Below are 22,916 nucleotides of genomic sequence, written 5' to 3' on the forward strand. Positions count from 1 at the left end.
CAAACAAGAAAACAATAACAACAACAAACCAGAAAACAACAACAACAAACTGATCAGCTGATTCTACCTCAATCACAAAACCCATCGAGGATCTCAGCTCATGTTTCACTCCTGAACCATCATCTCTGACACACGTGTAGTAGAAGAAGAAGAAGAAGAAGAAGTGACGTGAGAACCTGAGACCGAGCTGGACTCACCTCGTGTTCACAGGAGAGTCACAGATCAGCTGCTTGTTTGGAGACTGTGCTGTGTGGCACACTCCTCTCCACCAGGAGGCGCCATCACGACTTTAGCTCTTCCGTGTTTAAAGGAGGAAATGAACAGGACTCAATCTGATACTCTCAACATTCTACCACTAGAGGGCGACAAACTCACGCGCACAGGCGAGTGGGCGGAACCGTTGTTCCGGGTGCGGAGAAGCAGGGGACTCCAACTCGTGACGGACCAACATGGCGGCGGCGAAATATTAAGCTAAACAACTCAGATGTAAAGTAATTTATTACATCATTGTCACGCGAGAACGTTCATGTTAAATCTGCAAAGTCCTTCATTGTCACTATTAACAACAAATTAAACGTAAAGGAAACGTGACACCGGATATAAACGTTAGCTAAGCTTGAAAATAACTGTTATTTACCGGGAGCCGCTGGAAACACGTTAGCTAAAGAAGCATGTGGGGGGAAATCGAACCTCCGGTGAGAACACAACAACAACAACAACGACCACAACAACAACAACAACAACAGAGTCCGCGTGACAGCGAAGAAGAACGGAGCGGATCACCGGAGGAGCCGGAGACACCGACCTGGAGATATGACCCAATCCGCCGCACTGACACCGAGCAGCCGCCGCCGGACATCCCGGTGAGACCAGCAGATACAAACCTGTGTGTGTGTGTTTGTGTGTGTGTGTGTGTTATTCTCTGTTACCAACATGTCTTCACCTCTCAGTTCTCGAGTCGGGCTGAGTCCACCTGTGTGAACGCCATGTTAGACGCGGTGGCCTCCAGCGGGAGCCTGGTGAAGAGCCAGCAGGTGGGGGAGGCTGAGCTGAGCCTGGAGCAGCGGAGACGGGAGCTGCAGCTCCAGTACACACACAGACCCCTGGTGTTCCTGGAGAGGTATCATGTATGTGCACACGGCAAACTTTATTTACACAGCACCTTTTCACACACACACTCGTCACAAAGTGCGTCTCAACTTGTAAATAGATCACATTTATACACAAGTTGCGTTCTCTCATTTATACACAGCTCTTTCTCTGTGACGCACCATTTGTGGTTCACAATGCAGACTTAAACCCATAAATGAAAATTCAGTCACTTACTCATCACTGTGCCGATGGAGGTGGTGGGTGAAGTGTTTGAGTCCACGAAACACTTGTGGAGTTTCAGGGGTTAAACAACGTTGCAGCCAAATCTAAACAATTTAAGTAAATAGTGTTTACTGTGCTTAACACTTTTAACTCTCTGTTTCCAGGCGTGTCTGAAGCCTCAGGATCTGTCGGCGTTTGCCCACGTCTGCTCAGACCCACGAGCTCTGCACTACAGCTGCGTGATACAGAAACGAGATGAAGAGTGGACGAACAGAACCCGGGTCAGGAACCAGCGCTACGCAGCCCTCAGGGCCCTGCAGACGGGTAGGGGCTCCACTCGCCTACAGTGGTTTCATACAGACTCTCTACTCCACCAACCCACTGGTAGTGATACATACTGTGTGACTGATGATGTACATGAACTGAAACTGTTTTCCTCTCTTCTTCTGCTCTACCTTCTCTCCCAGAGGGTCAGTATTTCAGTGAAGAGCAGATGCGGATCAGGGAGCCGCTGCTGTATGAACAGTATATTGGCCAGTACCTGACGGATGAGGAGGTGAGTTTCATTCTGTAAAATGTTAGGTTTCTCTCTCATGCTTTGGGTTATTTTCTAACAAATCATGCTTCAGGTGCTGGAGCGCTCCCAGGAAGCCATGCTGGACGGTGCACCGGGGGGACCAGGGGCCCCAGCAGGAGGCCCCGGAGGGCTCGCCCACCTCCTCCTCAACTCCTACCAGGAGCGTCTCATCCAGAATCGACTGCAGGAGGAGCAGGAGAGAGAGGAGGGCGCACTGGAGGAGGATGAAGATGACGAAGATGATGGTGAGAGGGGGTTATGGTGGGCACTGAAGTTAATACTTTTATCTCTGTGGTTTTTGTCAGCATGTGTTTGTCTCTGTGTTCAAACTGAAGATAACAGAGTCCAGGAGAAGGAAAAGGAGCCCACAGCGGAGGAGAAGGCTCTGCTCAGGGAGGAGTTCATCAGTCAGATGCACCAGCGCTTCTTAGACGGCAAAGACAAGGATTTCAACTACAGGTCAGACACACCTCCACAGACTGGGCCTTTATACTTGGACATAAAAGAGTAGCTGCTGGTTTTCATGGTAATCAATCCAGTAGTTGTTGTGTGATCCAGTATTGTAATTGTACTGTTTTTGTTTTTGTCCTTTTATAGTGAAGTGGATGAAAACCCGGACTATGACAACTTGGACATTGTCAGCAGAGATGCTGAGGAAAAGTACTTTGATGAAGATGAGGAGGAAGAGGATGAAGAGGATATGATGGACTAGCTGCTGCAGTCGTGTGTCACCTCTCGGACTGACCTGTAAATACACATGTACAAAATAAGGATTCTGTTTTTGGATGTTTCACCTGAATGCAAACACAGCTGGTAATAAACACAGCTTGTAGCTCTCTTGCATTTGGAGAAATTCATTGGCGGCACACAGCGCCTAGTTTCAGCCTGGAGACAGAAGGACACACGTGGTGTTTTGCTCCGGGAATCAGACACTATCTGATAACATGTAAATACAAGGAGCTGAACTAAGCTGCATTACCGTTAATAACTGCGTCGGCCAAGTGTATCGGCTCAATGTCAAAAGATAACTTAATTTCATAACTTGATCGCGTGTTGACTGTGCAATGCATTTCTCTTATAATCTTCAATTATCAACCGAAGCAGAACAAACAACTAAGATCGTATCACAATTTATTTCAATCATTTTAGATCAGAAAGATACATTTCCTCTCCAAAATGTAAAAAAAGTTTGAGCCTTATATATATATATTATATCTGGATCTATTGATAATAAACCAGTATAACACATTACCAATATTAATATTTTTATCTTCCATTTCAAACCCAAGATATTGGCCTTTTTTACAGGTTGTGGATTACGTTCTAATCGTGAGTATAAAATAAAGTTATTTCTATTTTCCAATTAAGGACCAAGGACTTCTTGTGTAAATTAAAATCCATAATATCCCTCACAGACTTGAATAGCTGGCCACTTGTGAAATATCTCAAAGCACACCTACCTACTTAGTCTTCTTAGAAACCTGCAGTGTTCGAAATGCAGGTTAGGAAATGTGAAGCCAAATGAACGACAGTGGCAGCAGCCAAATAAATAATGCCTCAAAAGTCGAGGCAATCAGCAAAACAACGAGCAGGGTCAGTAACTTCAAGAGATCCTTCCACTTCTGTGGCTCTGCCTTCTCCACAGTTTCGTCATCTCCTTCTCCAGATCATCCCCCTTGTCGCGCTGCTTCAGCTGCTTCTCCTCTTCTCCTCTTCTCCAATCGCTTTCATTCTCTCCGTCAGGATGCTTCGTGGGACACAGCTTCGTTTCATAGTGTTCCCCCCCCCCCCTTCAGGGACACCAGCGTTTGGATCTTCGACACGAAGCTCATCACCTGCTCCTCATCATCTGCCTTTTGGTTGTTGAAGACATTGGAAGCCTCCACCACACCTGCGCAGGAAGTTGCGGAGGTTGCTATCGCTCTTGGTTTTGATTTCAGACGATCCCCATGGGTATTATATTTTCACAGCACCAAATCATAACATACATCATCTGTATGGAAGAGAAAAACTTTCATTAACTGTAAAGAAACATCTAGAACCAGACAGAGAGGGGGGAGAGGGGGGTGAGAGTTGTGTAAGCATACTTTTTAAACTGTCAGACTGGTTGTGATAATTAAAATAACAAAGTGATATTTATAGATGTAATCATGTAAATAAATGACAGCAGCTCCAGACCAAGTGAGAGTTTCTTCTGAGAACTCTGGACAGTGTCTGGATGAGCCGATGAGACAACACAGCAGCAGGACAGAGTCTCTCTAGTCGACACTGTGTTCACTCAACCACGTTCCACTGTCAGGCCCTGTTTACCTTTAATAAACCTAAGGAGATTGATCACAAAATACAGAAAATTCCCTGAAGCTTCAGACTATGACTATGACGACCTTATCAGGGTTTTCTGAGGAGAACGTTAGATCCCAGACTGTTAAACCCAGAGCAAGGGGACGGTGTCGGGTCGGCACTGAGTCGAGGTCCAGTTCTGACTGTAAAGTTAAAAAGCAGAGTAAAGAGCAATATTCTAATGTGCAAAGACACAGACGTGAACTGGGTTTTCAGTTCTCTCCCCAGCTCTGCTCTTCCTGCTGCTCCACACTGATGTTATATCACATGAGCAGAATGAAACTGAAACTATGAGTAAGAAATGTCAGGTGACTGGTTAAAGTTTCACAAGCTGAAGGGTCCGTGGCCTTTGCTCACTGATTTAAAGTAGAAAGACAGTGCTCTGAAACAGGAATAAAGTAATTTACAGTGGGCATACAGTGATTTAAAGTAGTAAAATTTTGATTTTAAGTAAAAGTACAGTGATTTAAAGTATTATGTTTATTTAAAGTAGGAAGGCAGTGCTTAAAATAGGAATAAAGTAATTTGCAGTGGGCATACCGCGATTTAAAGTATTAACATGTTGATTTTAAGTAAAATCACAATGAGTTAAAGTAGGAATGAAGTAACTTAAAGTAGTAATATGTGGATTTAAGTAAAAATACAGTGATTTAAAGTAGGAATGCAGGGCTTAAAGCAGGGATTTGGAGATTTCAAGTAGGAACGCGGTGATTTAGAGTAAGAATATGGTAATTTAAAGTAGGAATACACTGATTTAAATTTTAATTTCTTCTACCACTGCTCATTTTGTCCTGAAATGTCTGATGTTCTCTATAGAAATATGTGGTAAACATGGTAATAAATCCTAAATCTTAATAACTGTATTTGAGGAGAATGTTTTTATTGGATGTTAGTGCACTGTCATTAATGCACTAAAAATCAAAACATGTCACAACGACGTAACATTTCACTTAATTTACAAAAGTGGGCAGTTCAAATGTTTGTCTTTTTCAATTCTTGTTTTTCCATCATGTCCGAGTACGAGGCCGTTCGATACAAAAGGTTTTTTAGAGAGCTTCTGTTTTCTGGCCTTTCCCCTGACGTCACTTCCTGTCAGCCAGTCGCTGCAGGAGCGCGATGACTGTGTCCTGTTTGGAGGAGAGCAGCTCCAGGGCCGTGGCTATCCTCCCGAGGGACTCCGCCATCCGCACCTCCCTCCTCTCACGCCTCTTCTCTCTGGCGTCAACCTTGCGGCGAGCCACTCGATCCATGTGCGCCTGCTCCTCCTGCCGCTTCAGGATCTCTTGGAGCAAAGTTACGCTGCTTGGCTCCTCGTGTCCTTTCTGGTTCTGTGCTTCGCTTTCCGACAGGCTTGTTGCAGACAGCGAGGTGGCGGCGGAGGACGTGAGGCAGGAGGACATTGGGGAGAAAGACGACGAGAGGCCGAGGAGATTCTGACTGTTGCTAACTGGCACCGCACTGATACGAAAAGGAAGGACGCCTGACGAGAAGGAGGGAGCTTTACGGCTTGCGTGGTGTGTTGCGTTGAGGTCTGTGCTACCGGGCGAGCCGAGGGAGGGGGATGTCGAGGCCGTTTCTGTAAAACGAGGCGAGGAGATAAAAGATGGAGACGGCACCATGGTGGCGGGATGAATAGTGGTCGTAACAATGTCACCGTTGAGGACAATCAGGGGCTTGACCTCTGGAGCATTTGCCGGGCTGATGGTCGCTGTACCCACTGAGGTCATGGCGGCCGTGCTGCTGATGATTTGACTGGTGGCTGCTCCGTGACCCACTGACTCCAAACCACCAGGCAGAGCAAAGTCACCGTTCGGCCGGACAACGGTGGGGGGCTGAGGTTTTGCAGCGATTTTTGCCAAAGGACAGGGAAGCGTAGAGGCCGCGCTGCCACCTTTGTGTCTTTTGTTGTTGCTGATCTGAGTGCCGACGGTGTCGCAGAGCGTGGCATCCATCAACTGGAGAAAAGAAAGAAAGAAGGAGAAGAGGATATAAATCATTTGTTGAACAACATTTTTCTAACATAAAACCCAGTAAAGTAATTAGCTAATGGCACAATCCTTACTGTTGGAATGACCTAGTAGTGCAACGATAGCTCGATAATTTCTAACCTGGTGATGTGGAGGACACTAGAGACAGTCCTGCGGTACCTTGCTAAACTGGGACTGGACAATACCTGTTTATAAAGTTGAGATATATCGGGCAATGCTCAAAGAAATGAGGGTTGTGGACTTGGGAAGACGAGATCAGAAAGTGGAGAGGAAGACGTAAAGAGTAAGAGAAGTTTCATCCAACTAATTCAACTCCTCCTGGTCAGAGATGAACCTGATCCAGTTGTTTGAAGCATTCAAGCACCTCATCCCCAGTTTTCTCTTTTGTTAGACTCACATCAAAGAACTCCCAGGACGTTTTCGCGTGTCCCGTCTCCCGGCTGCGGTCTTTCACCCTCTTGTACGTGACAATGAGGTTATTCCACTTGCGACGGATCTTCTCAACAGGAAGCAGGTGCCCCTTGGAGGCCATCTCCTCCTGGACGCTCTGGAAGAGCTGTGAGCGCTCCCGGGTCTCGTAGAGGCCCCAGCGCCGCCCGACGGCCTCGATCAGACACAGGACTGCTTTGGAGGAGAAATCTGAGCCCGAGGGAAGCGTCTTGTCTGACGGAGCCGGAGGCATCACTGAAGCTGGGGGGGGGGGGGGGGACACAATTGATTCTGGTTAAATAATCATCTCAGAGAAGAACGACACATTAATACCACATTAATAATCTTAACTGGTTTAAGATGGCACTTCTCCACCTTCTCCTATTGTACAGAAAATGAAGCCAAAATATCCCAGACACGGGAGCCGCCATCTTAGTGATCAGGAAGTGAAGTTGTGGTATTGAGGTCCCGCTGAGACTTTAAAGATAAATAACTGCAGCTATACAAAGTTGTGCATTAGACTGACACGGCTTGAAACTATTATGGTGCAGCAAAGCAAGTGTATTTAAAAAAAAAGTGAAAACTGTGCAAGAGTAAAACTTAAAATACAAGACTAGAGATATAATATGAATGAAGATAAACACAGGCAGTAATAGTGACAGTCTAGTGACACGGTTAATGCATCACAATGGTGAAATGATGCTTTATTACCTGGAGCTATCTTCAGGTACGTTTTTCCATCTCCTGCTGTGGTGAAGAACCGCTCAGTGCTCAAAGGATCTGAAGATCACACAACATCACTCATTTTTAATATGTTTTCAAACATAACAAACTAACATTTGTGACATGTTATTCAGACATGTGGAGCCACGTCCACATGCGGATGCTCCTCACTCACACAGCAGCACAGAGGTTTTAGAGGCGGCTGCCTGCTGCAGCTCCTCCGCAGTCTGATCCTCTCCTCCTCCCTCTCCTCCCCCTGCTGCTCCTCCGCAGACAGGCGGCTCCTGGCTGCTCGGCACCGGCGCAGACGTGTGTTCATCCAGCGCCTCAGTTTTCACCTGCGTCGTGGCGAGGCCTCCCTGCAGGTTCCCCTCCATGACTGCTGCTGCTGCTGCGGACAGACGGGCACCGACATGGGCCTCAGCGCTGGAGGAGCCGCGTGCTTCGTCTGCGCAGGCGTTGGTCTGTGGAGAAAGTTCGGAGGCCGCGGGTCTCAAGGCAGCTGAAGCCGATTTCTGCACCGATACGCGCCGCTACGAGGATCGAGTCCCGCACGGCGGAGTGGTCTCGTGCGCGATGGACTCGCGCCAGCCGAGTCCGCTGCGTGTTTTCATGCGGAGCAGAGAAATGGCTGCGCTGTTCACCGCAGCTGACGGATGCGCAGGGCGACTGCGCAGTTACACGGGCTGATAGGCTGTGTGGCAACTGTGACGTCAACGCGCACACGGTACATACATACATAAAGTACATACAAATATAAAATACACACACACACACAGTACATACATACTACTTAGTACATACTGTACTGTTACATTTAGTTATTTTGAATAAATCATGTCTACATCATTTCAGATGTGCACAAATAAAATAAATAGACATACTATATATTTGTATAAAACATGTCAATGCTTTAATTATGTATAGTGACATGGAAATCCAGATATTTTGCATGATGCAAATGCTTTGGAGGAAATACATTTTAAAATACATATATTTAAATTATATTAGGAGAAGTCACTAAGTTTTGTAGACAAGGAAAACACATAAATATTAAAACATTGGTCATTACAGTGAAGGTGAAATGGTAAAAAGTACTGAATTGAGTTGTCACATGGTAAGAACTATCCCATAATAACCACTGTTCACAAGTAGTGGTATAACCGTGGGTTCACTGAAACTTCAATTACACTGATAAAAAATACAGTTTACACTCAAAATGCTTTCTCCAGTTAAGTTGGATAAAGTCGGACGCCTGAGTTATTTTAATTAATACAACGGAAAAAAGTCACAAAATCCAACTAAACTGCATCTCTGTAACTTTCAAGCCTTTTTTTCCAACTGAGTATCGAGTTTGAAAACGTAACACTGCTCATCAGTCACCACTCGGTTCACCGATGTTAAACACTTCTTTGAACTGCGAGTGAAATAACTGCTTCAGTCTGTCCCCCAGGGCGAGGAGCTCCGGGTTAGCCTGGAACACAACAGAACAGTCCTGGTCACTAAAACACTGATGAATCTTAATGTTAGATAAGAGTTCTTCCATGTTTCTTACCTGGTTGTACGAGGCACAGTTGGTGAATATGAGTTCGACGTCAGACACAAAATCTCCAACCGTTTCGTATTCCATCCCCTGGAGTTTCTCTGCTACTTTTTCCAGCCACATCGGAGTCTGGACATGTGTGGAGTAACTTTCCAACTGTGGATGTCAAGCAGAAACGAAAGAAATGCTCAACACAGTCAGCTGTAGACGTAGGACCAGATTCCTCCAGAAGCCAGTTAATAACGTAGTTATTGGCACTACTTTTTCATGTAGGACGACATCACGCAGCTTACTTACGTCGGGGCATGGGTCTAAAGCAAAGGTTTGTTTGTCATCAGCACTGAACAGACGCAGGACGAGATACTGACATTCCTGTTGATGAAGAAAAGCATGAGTGACGGTAGAGACACAGGCGATGAAGATGGACGTGGACAGAGAGTCGTTCGGTGAGCTCACCAGTATGTGTCCTGAGATCCGGCGGGTGAGGGCTGCTGTCATTTCCCGCTTATCACCGTACCGCCAGTCCTGAGTGGTTACACAGAACGTACACATCCACGGCCTGTCGTCCCTGTACACACCCACACAAACACACACACACACACACACACACACACCACATCAAAACCTAGGAGTCTAAATAGAAAATAAAGCCCAATGAGCTGGAAGATGCAAAATTATTCAGTAAAGCTCAAGAAATGTTCTGAATTTGGTGAAATCTTTCTGTTGGTCACTGAGAACCACAGACTGTAGATAAACATAAACCCCACGTCCTCCATGTTAATGGATGGGACATGGACCAAACTAAAAAGTAAAAGGTACACATCAAACTATTTTTTCTCAAAAATTGTCATTTTAGGTAATTCTTGTTTTTTCTGGTTATTTGATGCCATAAAACTGTAATACTTCAAATGGGTGTTTATCTCTTGATTGGCTCCTACTTCGGTCAAAGCTCACCCCAAAAGGTTGTCATCTACATGTGGCAGGTGACATTTCTGGTGGAAGGAATAAGGGCAAGAGTCACACACCACCAGGACAGCTCCTCCTCTTCTACACACACAGCACTGATCGTCGTTTTTCTGATTCTCCTGCCGGGACACACAGCACGTGACGGAAAGTTTGTTAACACGCAGCACAACCAATGAATCAATGGAGAAATTGTACGGATGAATAAAACTTACCAGATCTTTTTCATTTGGTTTGCACAGTCTGCACGTACACAGCAGGGAGTGGATCTTCAAGACGTTCGCCTGAAACGAGACAAATCTACATCGTCTTCCTCTTTGTTTCATAGTTCAGGTGTTTCAAGCTTAAAACTTCCTGTTGCTCTCTCACTACCTCCCTGTCTCCATCCATCCATCATCCGTCCATCCATCCATCATCCATCCATCCATCCATCCATCCATCCATCCATGCATCCAAATTGCTTGTCCCAAGATACACACACACACACACACACACACACTATACCTCTATGAGAGCACAGAGTGGTTTTCCTTCACACACGATGTTTTTCTTCCACAAGCCTGTCTGACTTGATGCCTCCTTTAAAAACTCCATGGGGGTCAACCAGCTCTTCTCTGTTCGAATACACTTTCCACGAGTCCCTGGTGGAGAAAGAGAAGATCGGATGGGACGTGTTGGTTTGGGCGGTTTAGTTCACAGCGTTACACTTGTCACATTATTGCAAAAAACAAAGATACGACAACTAATATTCGACAACTTCTGCGATCGCCTGACTTTTCCTCAAGCGCCACATTCAATGGTGAACGTTACCTGAGGAAAATCGTTTTTGGTGTAAAGTACCAGCTTCAGCTCCACATGTCACTTTGAAGACTTTGCCCACTTCTGGCTCCGTCTGGTTCTCAGTCGCTCCCTCTTGATCTGCAACGGACACATGCTGAGAGTTTGAGAAACTTGAACTCTTCTTAGCATAAATGTATCTTCATATAAACAAGCACCTGTGACATCCGTAGAATTTTCTTTGTTGCTATCAGAAACCCGGTCCTCCTGGTTTTCCAGATCATCCTCCTCATTTTCATCATCATCATCATCATCATCCTCTTCCTCAGACACTAAAAAAGGACGAAGCGAATTTGAGGATATTTCACCTTTTCATGTACAAATCAGTCATAATTTATGCCCAGGTAAAAATACACTGCCTATTATAACATTATGACATTTTAATCTTTTACCTGAGATTAGCAGATGCTTTGGTATCTAAAACAAATACTACATTTTTCAATAATCAGTGTTTAGCACTAATACAAACCTGTGATTGCACCATCAGATGAAAACAAGGATCTCTTGGCCTGCAGAGAAGAAAGAGGAAGAAATAGCCCAGATAAGAACAAGTGATAACAAGATGATACTGAGTCTGACTTTAGTTATTTTTCTATTCAAGATGTTTCCACCCGTCTTGATACCGTTTTATGGCCTCTTTTGAATGTTGCTGATTTCAGGTGCCCGTCCTGAAGAGAAATTGAAAAACAAAGAAAACAATCTTAACCACAAATAGCGTTTGAAGTGATTTGTGTATATTATAGAATAAGAATTGCTTTTCAACAAACCTCTATAAGTCTTGCCAGTGGGGAACCCATACACCTAATGCTCAACTTCCAGTTCTTTGAGCTTCCCTTCCCTGCAAACTTCTCAAATTCACTGGGAGTAAACCACCGTTTCTGGAACATAATGCACGTCTCCCCTGAAACACACAGAGGGAAGGAAATGTGTCATCGTCACAGTCATATCAGTTATATCTAAAATCCCAGCGGATTAAATGAAATCATGTCCTCAATCAACTCGTCCTCCATTTTTAAATCAAGTAATGAAACAATTATTCCTTTTGAACCTCTGACCTTTCGCCAGGCGCTCCCTGCTCAGAATCCCCTCCTGGGATCCACAGGTCACAGGAAGCTGAGTCTTATAAAGTGGCCAAGTCCAAATGGGGGGTTTCTCTCCTTTCTTAAACGGAGAATCTGGGAAATTTGAACACAACGTTTAGTTAAGATTTCCTTGTTCCAACAGATTTGTGTTAACTTGCCGTTCAGGGTTCATCAGGTCATTTCACACACTTTTCTGGAGATAGAAGCCTTTGTTGAATCTGCATGTTCGTACAAACTCACCGTAGGAAAATAATGTAGGAGAAATTTAGGATGAGAAAATGAACATGTTCTTGCAGGAGGTGTAAAGTGCACTTTACAGCAGCCAAACTTTCAGGTGCTTTAAGTAAGGCTACATGAGAGGTGACTTACAGAAGCACAGTTTCTCTGACTTTTTCCTCTGACGCGGAGTCAGCTGAGAGGAAGGACCGGGCTGCTGCTCCTCATCATCCTCGCACATTCTCCTCCTCAACAGCTTCCTCTTCTTTTTCACTGAGCTCACCTTCTCCTCCTCTTCCTCCTCAACTTCGGAGAGCTCCTTCCTTTTCCTTTCATCTGTCTCTTCCTTCTCCTTCTCGGGCAGTTGCGTGTAAAACTGGAAAGATCCTGCAATTACATGAAAGGTCGGATGTGTAATGAAAACAAGGTTCACATTAAAACAAAGAAACTACTTTTTTGTAGGTGTCGGTAAGAGAATGTACTCATCTCAGGACTTTACTCTTCTTAACATCTTTAATTCTGCTTTGCATTTATGTTTGAATCCATAGTGACTGTTCAGATTGTTGCAAATTATTTAAAGCTAATGTGGAAACAAGCAGAATTACTAATTACTATGATAACTTTATTTATAGAGCGTTCAACAAAAAGTACAAAGTTCTTCGCCAGAAAACAACTGGTTCATTTATAGAGGTACATAAATAATCATGGTCATAAAAACCACAATAATAACCTGGCACCCCAAGTAAAGTCAGGAATATGCCTTCTGAAAAAAGTATGTTTATAGAAGACACCGTGAAAAGCCAAGAAACGAATCAATAAATTATTAAAATCAATCCTAAAACAGACAAGGAGCCAGTGTTGAAACAACTAAAGAGGTGTGATGAGATAAACGTCTGACCGTCCATGAGGCTGTTACGCAGCAGTCGCAGGGTTGGGTAGAGGTTCAGGATGGTGTCTTTGAAAACACATCTCCAGAACAGGTGGATGTGCTGGGATCGCTCCTGCTCCACCCAGTCCAGCACGTCATACAGGGCTTTCTTTATGTTTTCTTTTTTCCTCATGTGACTCACTCTCTACACACAACACACAACACACAACACGCACACGCACACGCACACGCACACACACACACACACCATTATATAATTCAATCATGATAGTCTTTGAAATGCATCAGCTCATATTTCATACACAATAAATAATTGGACATTTTTTTTTAATTTCAATCTTTTCAATAGCTTCAATGTCATGTGACCCAATGACTATAAATCTATCACAAATTATAAAAGTGCACAAGACAAATAAAACAAACCTCCTCTTTAAATGGATTTTATTATTATTTATCTTCAGTTTTATATAATATTTCCCGCTCTCACACGTGGGCGCGCGTTTCATCCAATAAGGACCCGTATGAGGAGTGTGTGTGTGTGTGTGTATGCGTGTGTGTGTGTGTTTGTGTCTGTATGTGTGTGTGTGTGTGTGTGTGTGTGTGTGTGTGTGCAAGCGCGCAGCCTCTCTCACCTTGTACGTGTCCTCCGGGATCAGGTCGTGGTCCCGCAGTTGGCTGAGGAACGTGCGCGGGCTCTCCATGCAGGACATCTCTGTTTTGTGACAGTGGAAGAAGCGCAGCAGCTCCTCCGGCTCCAGGAAGTCCAGCGGGTCCATCGCGGAGGGACTCAACGAGTCCAGATGTGCAGCCAGATGTGAGACAGAGGATCTGACAGGTCAACAGTCTGTGGGGATTCCAGGTGTGGAGATTGAGTCCAGTGGTTCATATTGCTTCCTGACGATCTGCCCACAAATGCTTTCTCACTTCCTCCTTCCAGTGACGTTGGGAAAGTGAAACTACTTTGAAATGTTTTTGTGAAGTCGCAGTTCCTGTCAGAGGCGCCAGGGGGCACCACTGCACAGCACACCTCAAAGGCTTTCATCAAAGGGAAGTTTGTTTGTGTAGCAAAGTTTATTCAACTTTATTCAACCAGGAAGGTTCCATTGAGGTTATTTTTCAGTGGACACAGGACAAGACAGGCAGCCCAGAGAGAAACAGAGCTACGGATAAGAAACAGCACAAAGCAAGATGTGAAGAACCAAAGAATCGCCTCCACATTCCAGGATTCAGGCAACGCAGCCACAAACATCGACATCCAGTTCCTTCATTCTGGTTCTAAAGGCGTTCATTCACTGAGCTTTCTGTCCTTCTGCAGGTGCAAGACAAGCAAAAAGCCCCTTTTCCAGTTTCTGTTTGGGATTTGGAGCAGAAAGTAAAAAGAAGTTCTGAGAACTATATATATATAATACTGCTAATATTTCACCACGTAACTTCTCGTGTGGAGTTATTGGGGTTTGACCTTGACAACAGAAGTCTTTGGTTTAAATAGGGTAACAATCTTTATAGCTATAAATAATGAGTCACCACAGATATGATACAGATATATAATTTATTGTTGTTCTTTTTCCTCAGTCAGGCTGTTGATCCTATTCTCCATCGTATCCTTCCAAGTCGTTGTAAAGGACATCGCTGTGCTGATCCTGACAGGTCCGCACCCCCCGCAGGACGGTTGCAAGGCGGCGGTCCAAAGCAGAAAGGTGCGGCTCGGACAGGAGCGGGGCCCTGCCGGCCAGGGGATCCTGAGCCAGCGACTCCTGCATGACGTCACTCAGACGGAAGGCGGGAAGGGACAAGAGACGCAAGCGGAGGAGGGTGGAGCGACGAATCCTACGAAGTGAGGAGGAGAAGAAGGTCACAAAGAGAAACTGAAGAGATGCTGAATCGAAACAGTGAGGAAGAACTTGAAATGGTAATTCACGCCCACAACCTCCCCGGGTCCTTTAATTGTGTTCACTTCCCACCAGGCTTAAGTTTTCTGCATCACACTTTGAAACGTTCATACTATTTGTGTGTTTGTCTATTTGTGTTGTTGTTGTTTTTACCTGCAACACTGTCGCAATGGAGCGAGAATAGACGGCTCATCCCGAGAGTGACGCCCAAACCTGTGAGAGAACATTGTGTAACTTCAGTTCGTCACTAGAATGTGACTTCAATGTAGTTGCTGCCTCAACAAAGGCAGGAATGAAAGAGATGTTGCTGTTGCCCGCTGCAGAGAATCTTCTGCGTAGTTTTTCGGCTGACAGACGTAACTTGTTCATTGATACTCGATAAACCTGATCACTCACGCCCGCCCATTATCCAGATGCAGCACAAAAGTCTCATTGCCGAATTTCTCAAACGTCTCGTAGTGATGTCTGTCCATGTTGCCTTTGAGAAATAAAACATTCACTATTAAAAATCCATTTTACATAAACAAAAATACATATACAAATGTTGTAATAAGTCATATGTTGTGTGACATGTACAGTGGGTCAGTTATCCCCTGCTGGGACTCATCATGCTGCCAACCAGTTGACTGCTGGGTTGAGTTTATAATCTAGAGACTGACCCATGAGGAAGTCCAGCACAGCCATGTCTATGACGTCCACCAGTCTGGTGCCATGGTTGTAAGGCGGCGTCTTTTTGACTTTGTCACAGTAGTTCGGGTCCTTCTCCCACCTGGGAACAACAGTGAGCTTCACCAGGACAAAGTAAACGTGTATATGTACTTAGGAGTCAAGTTCGTTCTACCTACCTACCTACCTACCTACCTACCTACCTACCTACCTACCTACCTACCTACCTACCTACCTACCTACCTCTCTATCTCTCTATCTACTCATTTAGTGTACTGATGCCTTCAGGCCACTAGAGTGCAGTAAAAACACACGATTCCCAGCTTCAAGTAAGACACAATACAAGATACTTAAAAAAATGACTTTTTATATTCTGTCCACTGTCACATGTATAAAAGTAAGTAGTATTTATCCTTTAAAGTAATATTTTAATATATAGTAAAGTATAAAGTAAGCTTTATGGAAGGGAACCCACTGTGCCAGCTTGGTGCGGCTGTACGATCGTCTCCACGGTGACCTCCAGGACCTGCGGGGAGCGAGGGTGAGGTCAGGCAGCATCGCAGCCAGGGACACCTCCAGTGCATGAGGCTGACCGCATACCGGGTGCTCTGTGGAACAGTAGTACTCACACTGGCCATAGAAACACACGTTCCCTACTAGAGGGGGTCAGAGAGGTACAGTCAGTCACATGTCTCTACACTGGTTTGTGAGGGTGACATAAGAAATGTGTGCAGCCTTGACCCACACACACACACACACACACACACACACACACACACACACACACACACACACACACACACACACACACCCGGGGAAGAGAAGAAGGTCCTGGACAGCTTGCGGTCGGTGGTTATCTCTCTGATCTCCGTGGTCACATTGATGAGTCGACCGACCACTGGAGGGATCCTGTTGAAGCCCAGCAGCCTGGACAAGATGGAGACACGGAAACAGAGACAAACTTTAACACGAGAAAGACACCCTGAAAATAATCAGGATAAAACACAGAGTAATAATCTCAGTCCTCAGCCCAGTTTGTGGAGTGGCGAGCAGACCCCCTGGATGAGGAGGTCAGGGAGCAGCAGGGGAACATGTGATGTCTGAAGATCAGTGATGTGCTCTGGTGCAGTTTCAGAGGCGGGGGAGTGAAGCCAAAGTCAGAGTAATGTGTTCTCTCTCTTTGTGTTTCGGTGAGGACGAGTCTGGCTCGGCTGTAACTTATGTAAATGTTGCTGACTCAGGCAGGTGTGCAGTGAGTGAATGAGAAATAAAACAAGTGCAGGAGTCGTCTGTACCTTATGGCTCAGTGTCTACACTTCCTATTGATTTCCTCAGCAGAACTTTACTACCACATTAATTTTGTTTTACTCTTTACTCGTATCGCTGAAAGACAAGCAGCCCTCATGAATAAATGATTCCGGTGTCTGAGCGGTGACCTGCTGGTAACAGAGTGGTCTGTCTACCTGCCGCCGGCTGAGGGAGCGAGCAAACATCTGTACCTGTCAAGGTGGAAGGCAGCGATCTCCGCGTTGTGTCTCTCAAAGTCTGAGAAGTAGAAGAGGTTCACGTCCGTCTCTGTGTCTCTGGACTGTCTGTGCAAAACAGAAACGCACAGGGAAGCAGAAGCGCTCGAGGCTATTTGCTGACGTATGTGTAAGTGTGCTGCACTGGGTTGTCTTATTAATACAAAGACTTTGTGTTTCGGCCTGATGGTCAGTCAGTCAGTGTTTGGACAGCGTGGTCTTACTTCATCGGTTTGAGCAGAGCTTGTCCGTAGTTTGGGAACGATATGAGCAGTTTGAGCTGGGTGCCTCCTGTCTTCTGAACTGAGAGCGTTTAGAAAACAAAGAGGATAACTTACAGATATCATTTATAATATCATGAGCATTCATAACAAATACACATATTCACAGTTAATCAGTTTAATAACCGCAAATTGTTTTCTCTCATTTACCTCGGCTGAGATCTGTAAGTCAGACACACACAGTAGGAATGAATGGATTTTATATATTGTGCATTGTCATTATTATTTATTATTTCTCGTTATTTCAAGTGAGCGAGTCAAATTTCAAGACGTCCAGAAAAATTAACTCCTTTCTTTGCAGGAATCAATCAATCAAAACACATAAATCCTGAGATATAAATTGATTCCTCCCATATTTATTTAGGCTGTAACCTCTGTTTCTAACTGATGGATTTAAACATTTAAATTTGCAAATGTGAAAAAAGGGACGACAGTGACAAAAAGCCGCCCGTAGCTGAGATTAGAACTTGATTTGCAACGTATAACACAAACCCCGATACAATATTCATTCTGCAGCTGAAGACGGAGACAGGGAGTCTGAGCAAACACACAATGAGAGCGTGCATGTGTCGATGCTAGGAGAGATGTGTGCCTGTGTGTTTGTGTGTGTGCACGCAGCAAGCGTGTGTACTCGTGTACCTGTGTGTGTGTGTAGGTGTTGAGATAATACAAGTCTGTGGGTGGATTATATTTATGACCCTACTACGAAAACATAATTTGAGTTACACATTTGCCTGCTGTCACACAACTATAATTGTGTTTAACTTTGTATTTGTGTAATTTGTACTGTGTAAGCAGAGGTGTCTGAGTGTGTAATAGCATCCTCTCCATGTTGTTACATCCATGCAGTAGATGGGCTGTAATATAAATTGCACTCACTCATGAAAAATTGATTCATGGTCCACATGCCTCCCACTGTTTGCCCTGTTTGCTTTTCTACCTCTTTCAAGCTCTCACTCTGCGACCCAAAGGGATTGTGGGTCATCGCACATCGTGCCGAATCCTTCTGGGTTTGTTCTTTCATTCTGTGGAACTTCACGTATGTATTCATCGCTTCACCGGCGCCGTGGATGTGTTTCTCGAACACGTGATCCTTCCTGTTCTAAATACGAACCTGATGTCACAGTGGACTGTGTTCGCCGAGTGAAAACCTCAGTAAATACTCTTTGCCTCTGGCTTTCTCTCAGTCCAGCATGTGTTGTGTTGTGTGAATAGATCAGAGTTAAAATGAGAAACCAGCACGATTTGCAACGTTCTGACTGTGTTTAACCAAACAGAAGCTGATGAGTTAAAGTCAGACCAGGGATGCTGTCGTCTGAAATGCATTATTTTAGTGGAAAGCCTAATATGGTGCAGAATACAGATCCGGAGCTTTCATATGTAAACAGGTTTGTTGCTCAGGCTGTTTTGGTTGTTCGGGTCTTGGCAGAACATGCACAGTGAGGCCACTCTCCTACTCTGGGAATGAATAAAGAATGACGTCTGCAGTATATTGTCTGTTTCATTACCCACCACTGTGCCGGTGAGAAGTAATTCTGCTTGGCTGGAAAGCCAAGTCGTATTGTAGGAACAAAAAGATAAAAAGAGTTAATTATCCTTCCTCTCTCTAACGTGTCTCTGTGTACCTTTCCCAGGCCATGTTCTTTCTTCTCTCTGTCCTCTCACCCGTTTTCCCCTGCCTCCCCTCATTTGCTCACCAGCGCCGAGGATACGTTGCGTTGCCAAATAGTGAGTCACTTGGGCCAGGTTGGGATCCTTCCTGTTGTACAGCTCCCAGCGAGAAATGCCCAGGTGAAACCGAAGCCAGGGAGGGTGAGTCTCCGCGTCGCTCGTCCAAGTGACTCTGTCGAAGCCTTCCTCCTGACTGGCACTCTGCCTTAAGGAGAGGAGGTTGTAAACAGGCAGGGTCGGTTGTAAAGCATTTATTAAAATGACATTTACTTCTCTGTTATTTAAATGATCAGAATCCATAGCTGTGTAAATATTTCACTTCAGAAGTTAGACAATCGTGAAATGAAGCTCAAACTTGCACTTCATGTTTCTGAATCCTGCTGCCTGCAGAGGATTGTAGAGAAGAGAGGCATCGGTTGCCATATAGCCCAATATTGTTTATACCTTTGCCTGCAAATAAACACAAGGAACACATTAAACATCTAGCTTTTGAATAGCTTAGAATTTTTATATTCTTATCTCTTAGAAATGATCAAGGTCAGGACCTCATATCTGGCTACAGATATTCAACGACAATGCAGGACAGTGGATGTGTCCATTATTTACACAAAGATATATTTCAATGATGGATCATTTTCACTCACCACTGACTGTCACTGTTAATGTCATCTTCCTGCTCTTCTTCTTCACTTCCTGCATCTTCTGTTGTCTTCACCCTCAGTAGCCAATCATCTTGGTGCGGCTCTGGTCGTGGCAGGTTGTACAGCGGGTGATTGAACAGGGCCTCCAGTGCAGAATGACCCTTCACCTTGGGAATCACTCTCCCAGCTCCAATCAGTTTCTTATCCCTCTCAGCGACTGAGTCTGTCCCTTTCTGGTCTGAAGTGTTGTTCAGTTTGTGCCCCTCGTCATTCCGGGAGCTCGTTGGCAGTTTATGTGAGGAGGAAGAGGAGGAGGAGACAGACTGATGCTGCCGGGTGTCAGTTCTTGGATTGAATGAAGAGGAGGATGAAGAAGAGCTGGGAAGGACGCAGGCTGTCTGGAGGACGGAGAGACAAAAAAATGCCAGAAGGAGATGGAGAGTGAGGGACAAACACGCCAGAGCGAGATAGATGGAGCGAGTGGGTCGGGCCAGGTTCCGTCTCATCGTGCTGCAGGAAAAAGAGAAGCAACAACAGAGTTTAAAATCCAAACAGACCACGGAGCCCTGCCAACACTTCCAACCTCACCATCATGAAACATTTTTTACAAGTTGCATTCCTCCTGTGCACAAAGTAAGACAGTGAAAGAATGTTACTGTGAAATTACATTTCTGTTCGAGCCTGTGCGGTTGAGCAAAGGTGTTTTTTGTGAAGGTTAAATTTTTGATCTGCTGGTGGATATAAATAAAAATTCGCCAACATCAGTGGGATTCAACAATGAAACCGAAGTGGCAAACAACTTACATGACCAAGTACAGAGCTGTGCTAGCATGGTTTCGAAAATCTTCTATAAGTCTTATAAATTAGTTGAGCACAAATGCATCAATATGCTGCGAGGATACCGACAATGTAAATCGCCAACGCTGCAGCCAAACAACACAAGTTTTATCGCTATTACAAGAATGTATATGAGTCTATGTCAAACACATTTATTGATTTAAAGGGTGATCGCGAACGCGGCACAGTGGTGAGTAAATAATGAGTGGATTTTCATTTTTGGGTGAACTGTCCCTTTAAGGTGTCCGACAGGTGGATAGACAGAGACAGGCCTCCACACATGAATTCACAGCGGTGCGTTACCGCAGCAACACACTGTCAGATAATCATTTACATCAAATTCCGAAAGAAAGAAAAAAGCTCGCTGAGAAAAATCAATACATTATTGAACAGCTCGCTGCTCCTATATTCCCTGTGTGGAGCCGCAGGTCGGAGGAATTACTTACATCTCTTTCCCTTCAAGACGTCTGGCGTTCTTCTCCCTCTCGCTCAGCTCCTCTTCCTCCGTTCACGGGACACACTCAGAGTTTACCTCTCTTTCTTGTCATCCGGCTCCTGTCCAGGACGATTGCGTTTGTACGTTTGTTTGTTATCAATCAGTGCAAACAGACGTTAGAGGGCCGGCATGTTGCAGTGACCCAGGTCTGCCTGACCCGCAGTTAAAAAGAAGGGAATCCAAATGTATTTTACTGCCAAGTGACCTTTTAGTCTGGGTCAATGTGGCGTGGGGTTATAGTGCTGATCCTGTACAGAGGCTGATGCGTTTACATGGACACCAACGTTCTGACTGTTGACCTTCTTCTGATCGAGACGTGATATCGATTTGCAGTGTTTACATGAGTTGCTAATAAAATGTGACATTACATTACATTGTGATTAGGACACATTCTTACCTCTGTACATGATGTGACTAAGTTTGACGATTATTCAGACTTTGACATTATTCTGGTTTAGAAAAAGCTGTTTACATGGCTGTGTCTTTTTCACACTTAATCATGTTAATATCAGAATATCACTTTCCGATATTAATCATGTAATAATCTAAATTGTAAGTTTAACTTCTCTTTAATGTCCCTGTCCCCAAATAAAAGTAGTTGTATACATTAATAAATAGTTTAAATTTTATAGATTATTTAATAAGCATTTTGGGAAACGCACTTACCGGTTTTCATGCTGAGAATTAGACGAGAAGATTGACACCACACACAAGGCTACCTCCTGCTAGTTAGCTTAGCATAAACACGTGAAACAGCTTGAAGTTAACAAAATCTGCAACGAGAAAAATGTTAGCTTACTTAGGAGCAAGTAATATGTTTGATGTTTAATTTATACATAAATAAAAGTTTTGCAGGGATGATTTTTAGATTTCGTTTTTTAAAACAAAATCATTGGCGAGTTTTGAAAATGCCGTCACGTGATTTAGTTTCCTTCAGACGTGGACGGGCCTGCTGTTCCTCCCTGTCTCTTGTCTTCACGCTGAACCAACCAGTTGCTCACGGCAGCTTTTATGTTCACCGCTCTGATAGTGTCAGTCCTCTCACCTTGAATTATTCCTTCACCCGTATGCAGAGCTCTTTTATTATTTTCTCCATCTCTCTCTCCTCTTCTTGTTGTGTTCCCTCCCCTGTGTCTCATTCCGGAGACCAAATAATGTCTTCCCCTGGTTTCCAGACGATGTGGCTTGATGTGCTTTTTGTTTCCGTTTGGGAATTCACGGAGGTTTTTATATTTTTATTAACTCCCTGAAAATGAAAGAGATGCCAGAAACGGTGAGCTGCCTCTTCTGTTCTGAAGGGTTTGATACCGGCAGCACATTAAGGTGCACAGAGAGAAATGAATTGATATTCCAAAGGAGTCCAGATTAAATCAAATATTCATCTCTTTAACAAAGTCTCTCTTTCTCTGAACCTGTCTTCTCCTCCTGCTCCCTCTCCCCCTTTTTTTTTTTTACCATAAACCATCCATTATATTTCCTGCTATGACTAAATCCCTGTCTCTGACTCTCACTGTTTTCTCTCCTCCGAGGGCTAAAAATCATTCTCATGCATACTGTTAATTAGCCAACTACACCGTACGTTTCTGTTAATTAGCCAAGTTTGCTCTGAGAGAGAATATATTATGTATGTTGCAGCAGGTCCCAGTAGAATAGGCTGATGATTGCCAATACAGCAGAAAATATGCTGCGGTATGGAAATGTGAGCGTTTCATTACATGTAAACAACTGTTGACTGTCACAAATGAGATCACAATGTAGGTGCGTAAACACACACACACACACACACACACACACACACACACACACACACAGAACGAGTGGGTAAACAGACGACTTGTTAGATTATGCAGACAAATTATTATTTGTCATGTTTGAGTAAACTGAGTAAACATATAAAGTTTTGAGAATCTTCAGAATAACGTTGCAGAACTGAGATGATCTCTGCATGTAACTGGAGCTTCTGTTTAATGATTCATTAAACTCACGGTCTGATGTTGTCATGTATTTTTCA

The 22,916-nt window shown here is 44.4% G+C and overlaps 4 protein-coding genes across 8 annotated transcripts; 1 reads left to right on the top strand and 3 right to left on the bottom strand.

The window, feature by feature from the left end:
* The first annotated feature begins 402 nt into the window (after window positions 1–402).
* ccdc97 (coiled-coil domain containing 97) lies at window positions 403–19,989 on the top strand. Of its 2 annotated transcripts, XM_034592187.1 has the most exons (8): window positions 403–863; window positions 951–1,127; window positions 1,479–1,638; window positions 1,782–1,870; window positions 1,944–2,136; window positions 2,227–2,350; window positions 2,489–2,590; window positions 19,869–19,989. In XM_034592187.1, the coding sequence occupies exons 1-8, from the start codon at window positions 672–674 to the stop codon at window positions 19,897–19,899; spliced, it is 1,068 nt and encodes a 355-aa protein (XP_034448078.1). In that variant the 5' UTR covers window positions 403–671; the 3' UTR covers window positions 19,900–19,989. The 2 variants fall into 2 exon arrangements, with proteins under 2 accessions (XP_034448078.1, XP_034448079.1); XM_034592188.1 differs by lacking the exon at window positions 19,869–19,989 and having other exon boundaries at window positions 404–863; window positions 2,489–2,734.
* On the bottom strand, window positions 4,961–8,064 carry LOC117765741. Its single transcript, XM_034592186.1, has 4 exons — window positions 7,547–8,064; window positions 7,360–7,428; window positions 6,617–6,909; window positions 4,961–6,186 (listed from the first exon to the last, which is right to left on the bottom strand). Exons 1-4 carry the CDS (start codon window positions 7,746–7,748, stop codon window positions 5,314–5,316), a joined length of 1,437 nt encoding a protein of 478 aa, XP_034448077.1. The 5' UTR covers window positions 7,749–8,064; the 3' UTR covers window positions 4,961–5,313.
* Window positions 8,260–14,288, bottom strand: sp100.1 (SP110 nuclear antigen, tandem duplicate 1). Of its 3 annotated transcripts, XM_034592178.1 has the most exons (16): window positions 13,534–14,288; window positions 12,911–13,085; window positions 12,166–12,399; window positions 11,770–11,889; window positions 11,482–11,615; window positions 11,326–11,382; window positions 11,184–11,223; window positions 10,873–10,986; window positions 10,688–10,795; window positions 10,382–10,518; window positions 10,093–10,161; window positions 9,869–9,999; window positions 9,371–9,482; window positions 9,212–9,286; window positions 8,927–9,070; window positions 8,260–8,845 (listed from the first exon to the last, which is right to left on the bottom strand). In XM_034592178.1, exons 1-16 carry the CDS (start codon window positions 13,675–13,677, stop codon window positions 8,747–8,749), a joined length of 1,893 nt encoding a protein of 630 aa, XP_034448069.1. In that variant the 5' UTR covers window positions 13,678–14,288; the 3' UTR covers window positions 8,260–8,746. The 3 variants fall into 3 exon arrangements, with proteins under 3 accessions (XP_034448069.1, XP_034448070.1, XP_034448071.1); XM_034592179.1 differs by lacking the exon at window positions 10,873–10,986 and having other exon boundaries at window positions 10,688–10,811; window positions 11,191–11,223; XM_034592180.1 differs by lacking the exon at window positions 10,873–10,986.
* LOC117765740 (extracellular serine/threonine protein kinase FAM20C-like) lies at window positions 14,432–20,997 on the bottom strand. Of its 2 annotated transcripts, XM_034592184.1 has the most exons (12): window positions 20,856–20,997; window positions 19,576–20,082; window positions 19,376–19,381; window positions 18,958–19,136; window positions 17,204–17,282; window positions 16,956–17,048; window positions 16,268–16,383; window positions 15,932–16,112; window positions 15,450–15,559; window positions 15,187–15,268; window positions 14,944–15,003; window positions 14,432–14,728 (listed from the first exon to the last, which is right to left on the bottom strand). In XM_034592184.1, the coding sequence occupies exons 2-12, from the start codon at window positions 20,076–20,078 to the stop codon at window positions 14,488–14,490; spliced, it is 1,650 nt and encodes a 549-aa protein (XP_034448075.1). In that variant the 5' UTR covers window positions 20,079–20,082; window positions 20,856–20,997; the 3' UTR covers window positions 14,432–14,487. The 2 variants fall into 2 exon arrangements, with proteins under 2 accessions (XP_034448075.1, XP_034448076.1); XM_034592185.1 differs by lacking the exon at window positions 19,376–19,381.
* Window positions 20,998–22,916: the final 1,919 nt, after the last annotated feature.

This window comes from Hippoglossus hippoglossus, chromosome 8, assembly GCF_009819705.1.
Source record: "Hippoglossus hippoglossus isolate fHipHip1 chromosome 8, fHipHip1.pri, whole genome shotgun sequence".
Taxonomy (NCBI): domain Eukaryota; kingdom Metazoa; phylum Chordata; class Actinopteri; order Pleuronectiformes; family Pleuronectidae; genus Hippoglossus; species Hippoglossus hippoglossus.

Coding starts and splice junctions, on each gene's coding strand:
- ccdc97 (XM_034592187.1), top strand. CDS start 672: ATGTGGGGGGAAATCGAACCTCCGGTGAGAACACAACAACAACAACAA. Junction 2,137..2,226: donor TGAAGATGACGAAGATGATG/GTGAGAGGGGGT, acceptor TTCAAACTGAAG/ATAACAGAGTCCAGGAGAAG. Junction 2,351..2,488: donor GACAAGGATTTCAACTACAG/GTCAGACACACC, acceptor GTCCTTTTATAG/TGAAGTGGATGAAAACCCGG.
- LOC117765741 (XM_034592186.1), bottom strand. CDS start 7,748: ATGGAGGGGAACCTGCAGGGAGGCCTCGCCACGACGCAGGTGAAAACT. Junction 7,429..7,546: donor TAAAACCTCTGTGCTGCTGT/GTGAGTGAGGAG, acceptor TGTGATCTTCAG/ATCCTTTGAGCACTGAGCGG. Junction 6,187..6,616: donor CGTCCTGGGAGTTCTTTGAT/GTGAGTCTAACA, acceptor TCTTTTCTCCAG/TTGATGGATGCCACGCTCTG.
- sp100.1 (XM_034592178.1), bottom strand. CDS start 13,677: ATGGACCCGCTGGACTTCCTGGAGCCGGAGGAGCTGCTGCGCTTCTTC. Junction 11,890..12,165: donor GTCAGAGAAACTGTGCTTCT/GTAAGTCACCTC, acceptor CAAATTTCCCAG/ATTCTCCGTTTAAGAAAGGA. Junction 11,383..11,481: donor CACTGGCAAGACTTATAGAG/GTTTGTTGAAAA, acceptor ATTTCTCTTCAG/GACGGGCACCTGAAATCAGC.
- LOC117765740 (XM_034592184.1), bottom strand. CDS start 20,078: ATGAGACGGAACCTGGCCCGACCCACTCGCTCCATCTATCTCGCTCTG. Junction 17,049..17,203: donor GCTCTGCTCAAACCGATGAA/GTAAGACCACGC, acceptor TGTTTTGCACAG/ACAGTCCAGAGACACAGAGA. Junction 16,113..16,267: donor GACCTTCTTCTCTTCCCCGG/GTGTGTGTGTGT, acceptor GACCCCCTCTAG/TAGGGAACGTGTGTTTCTAT.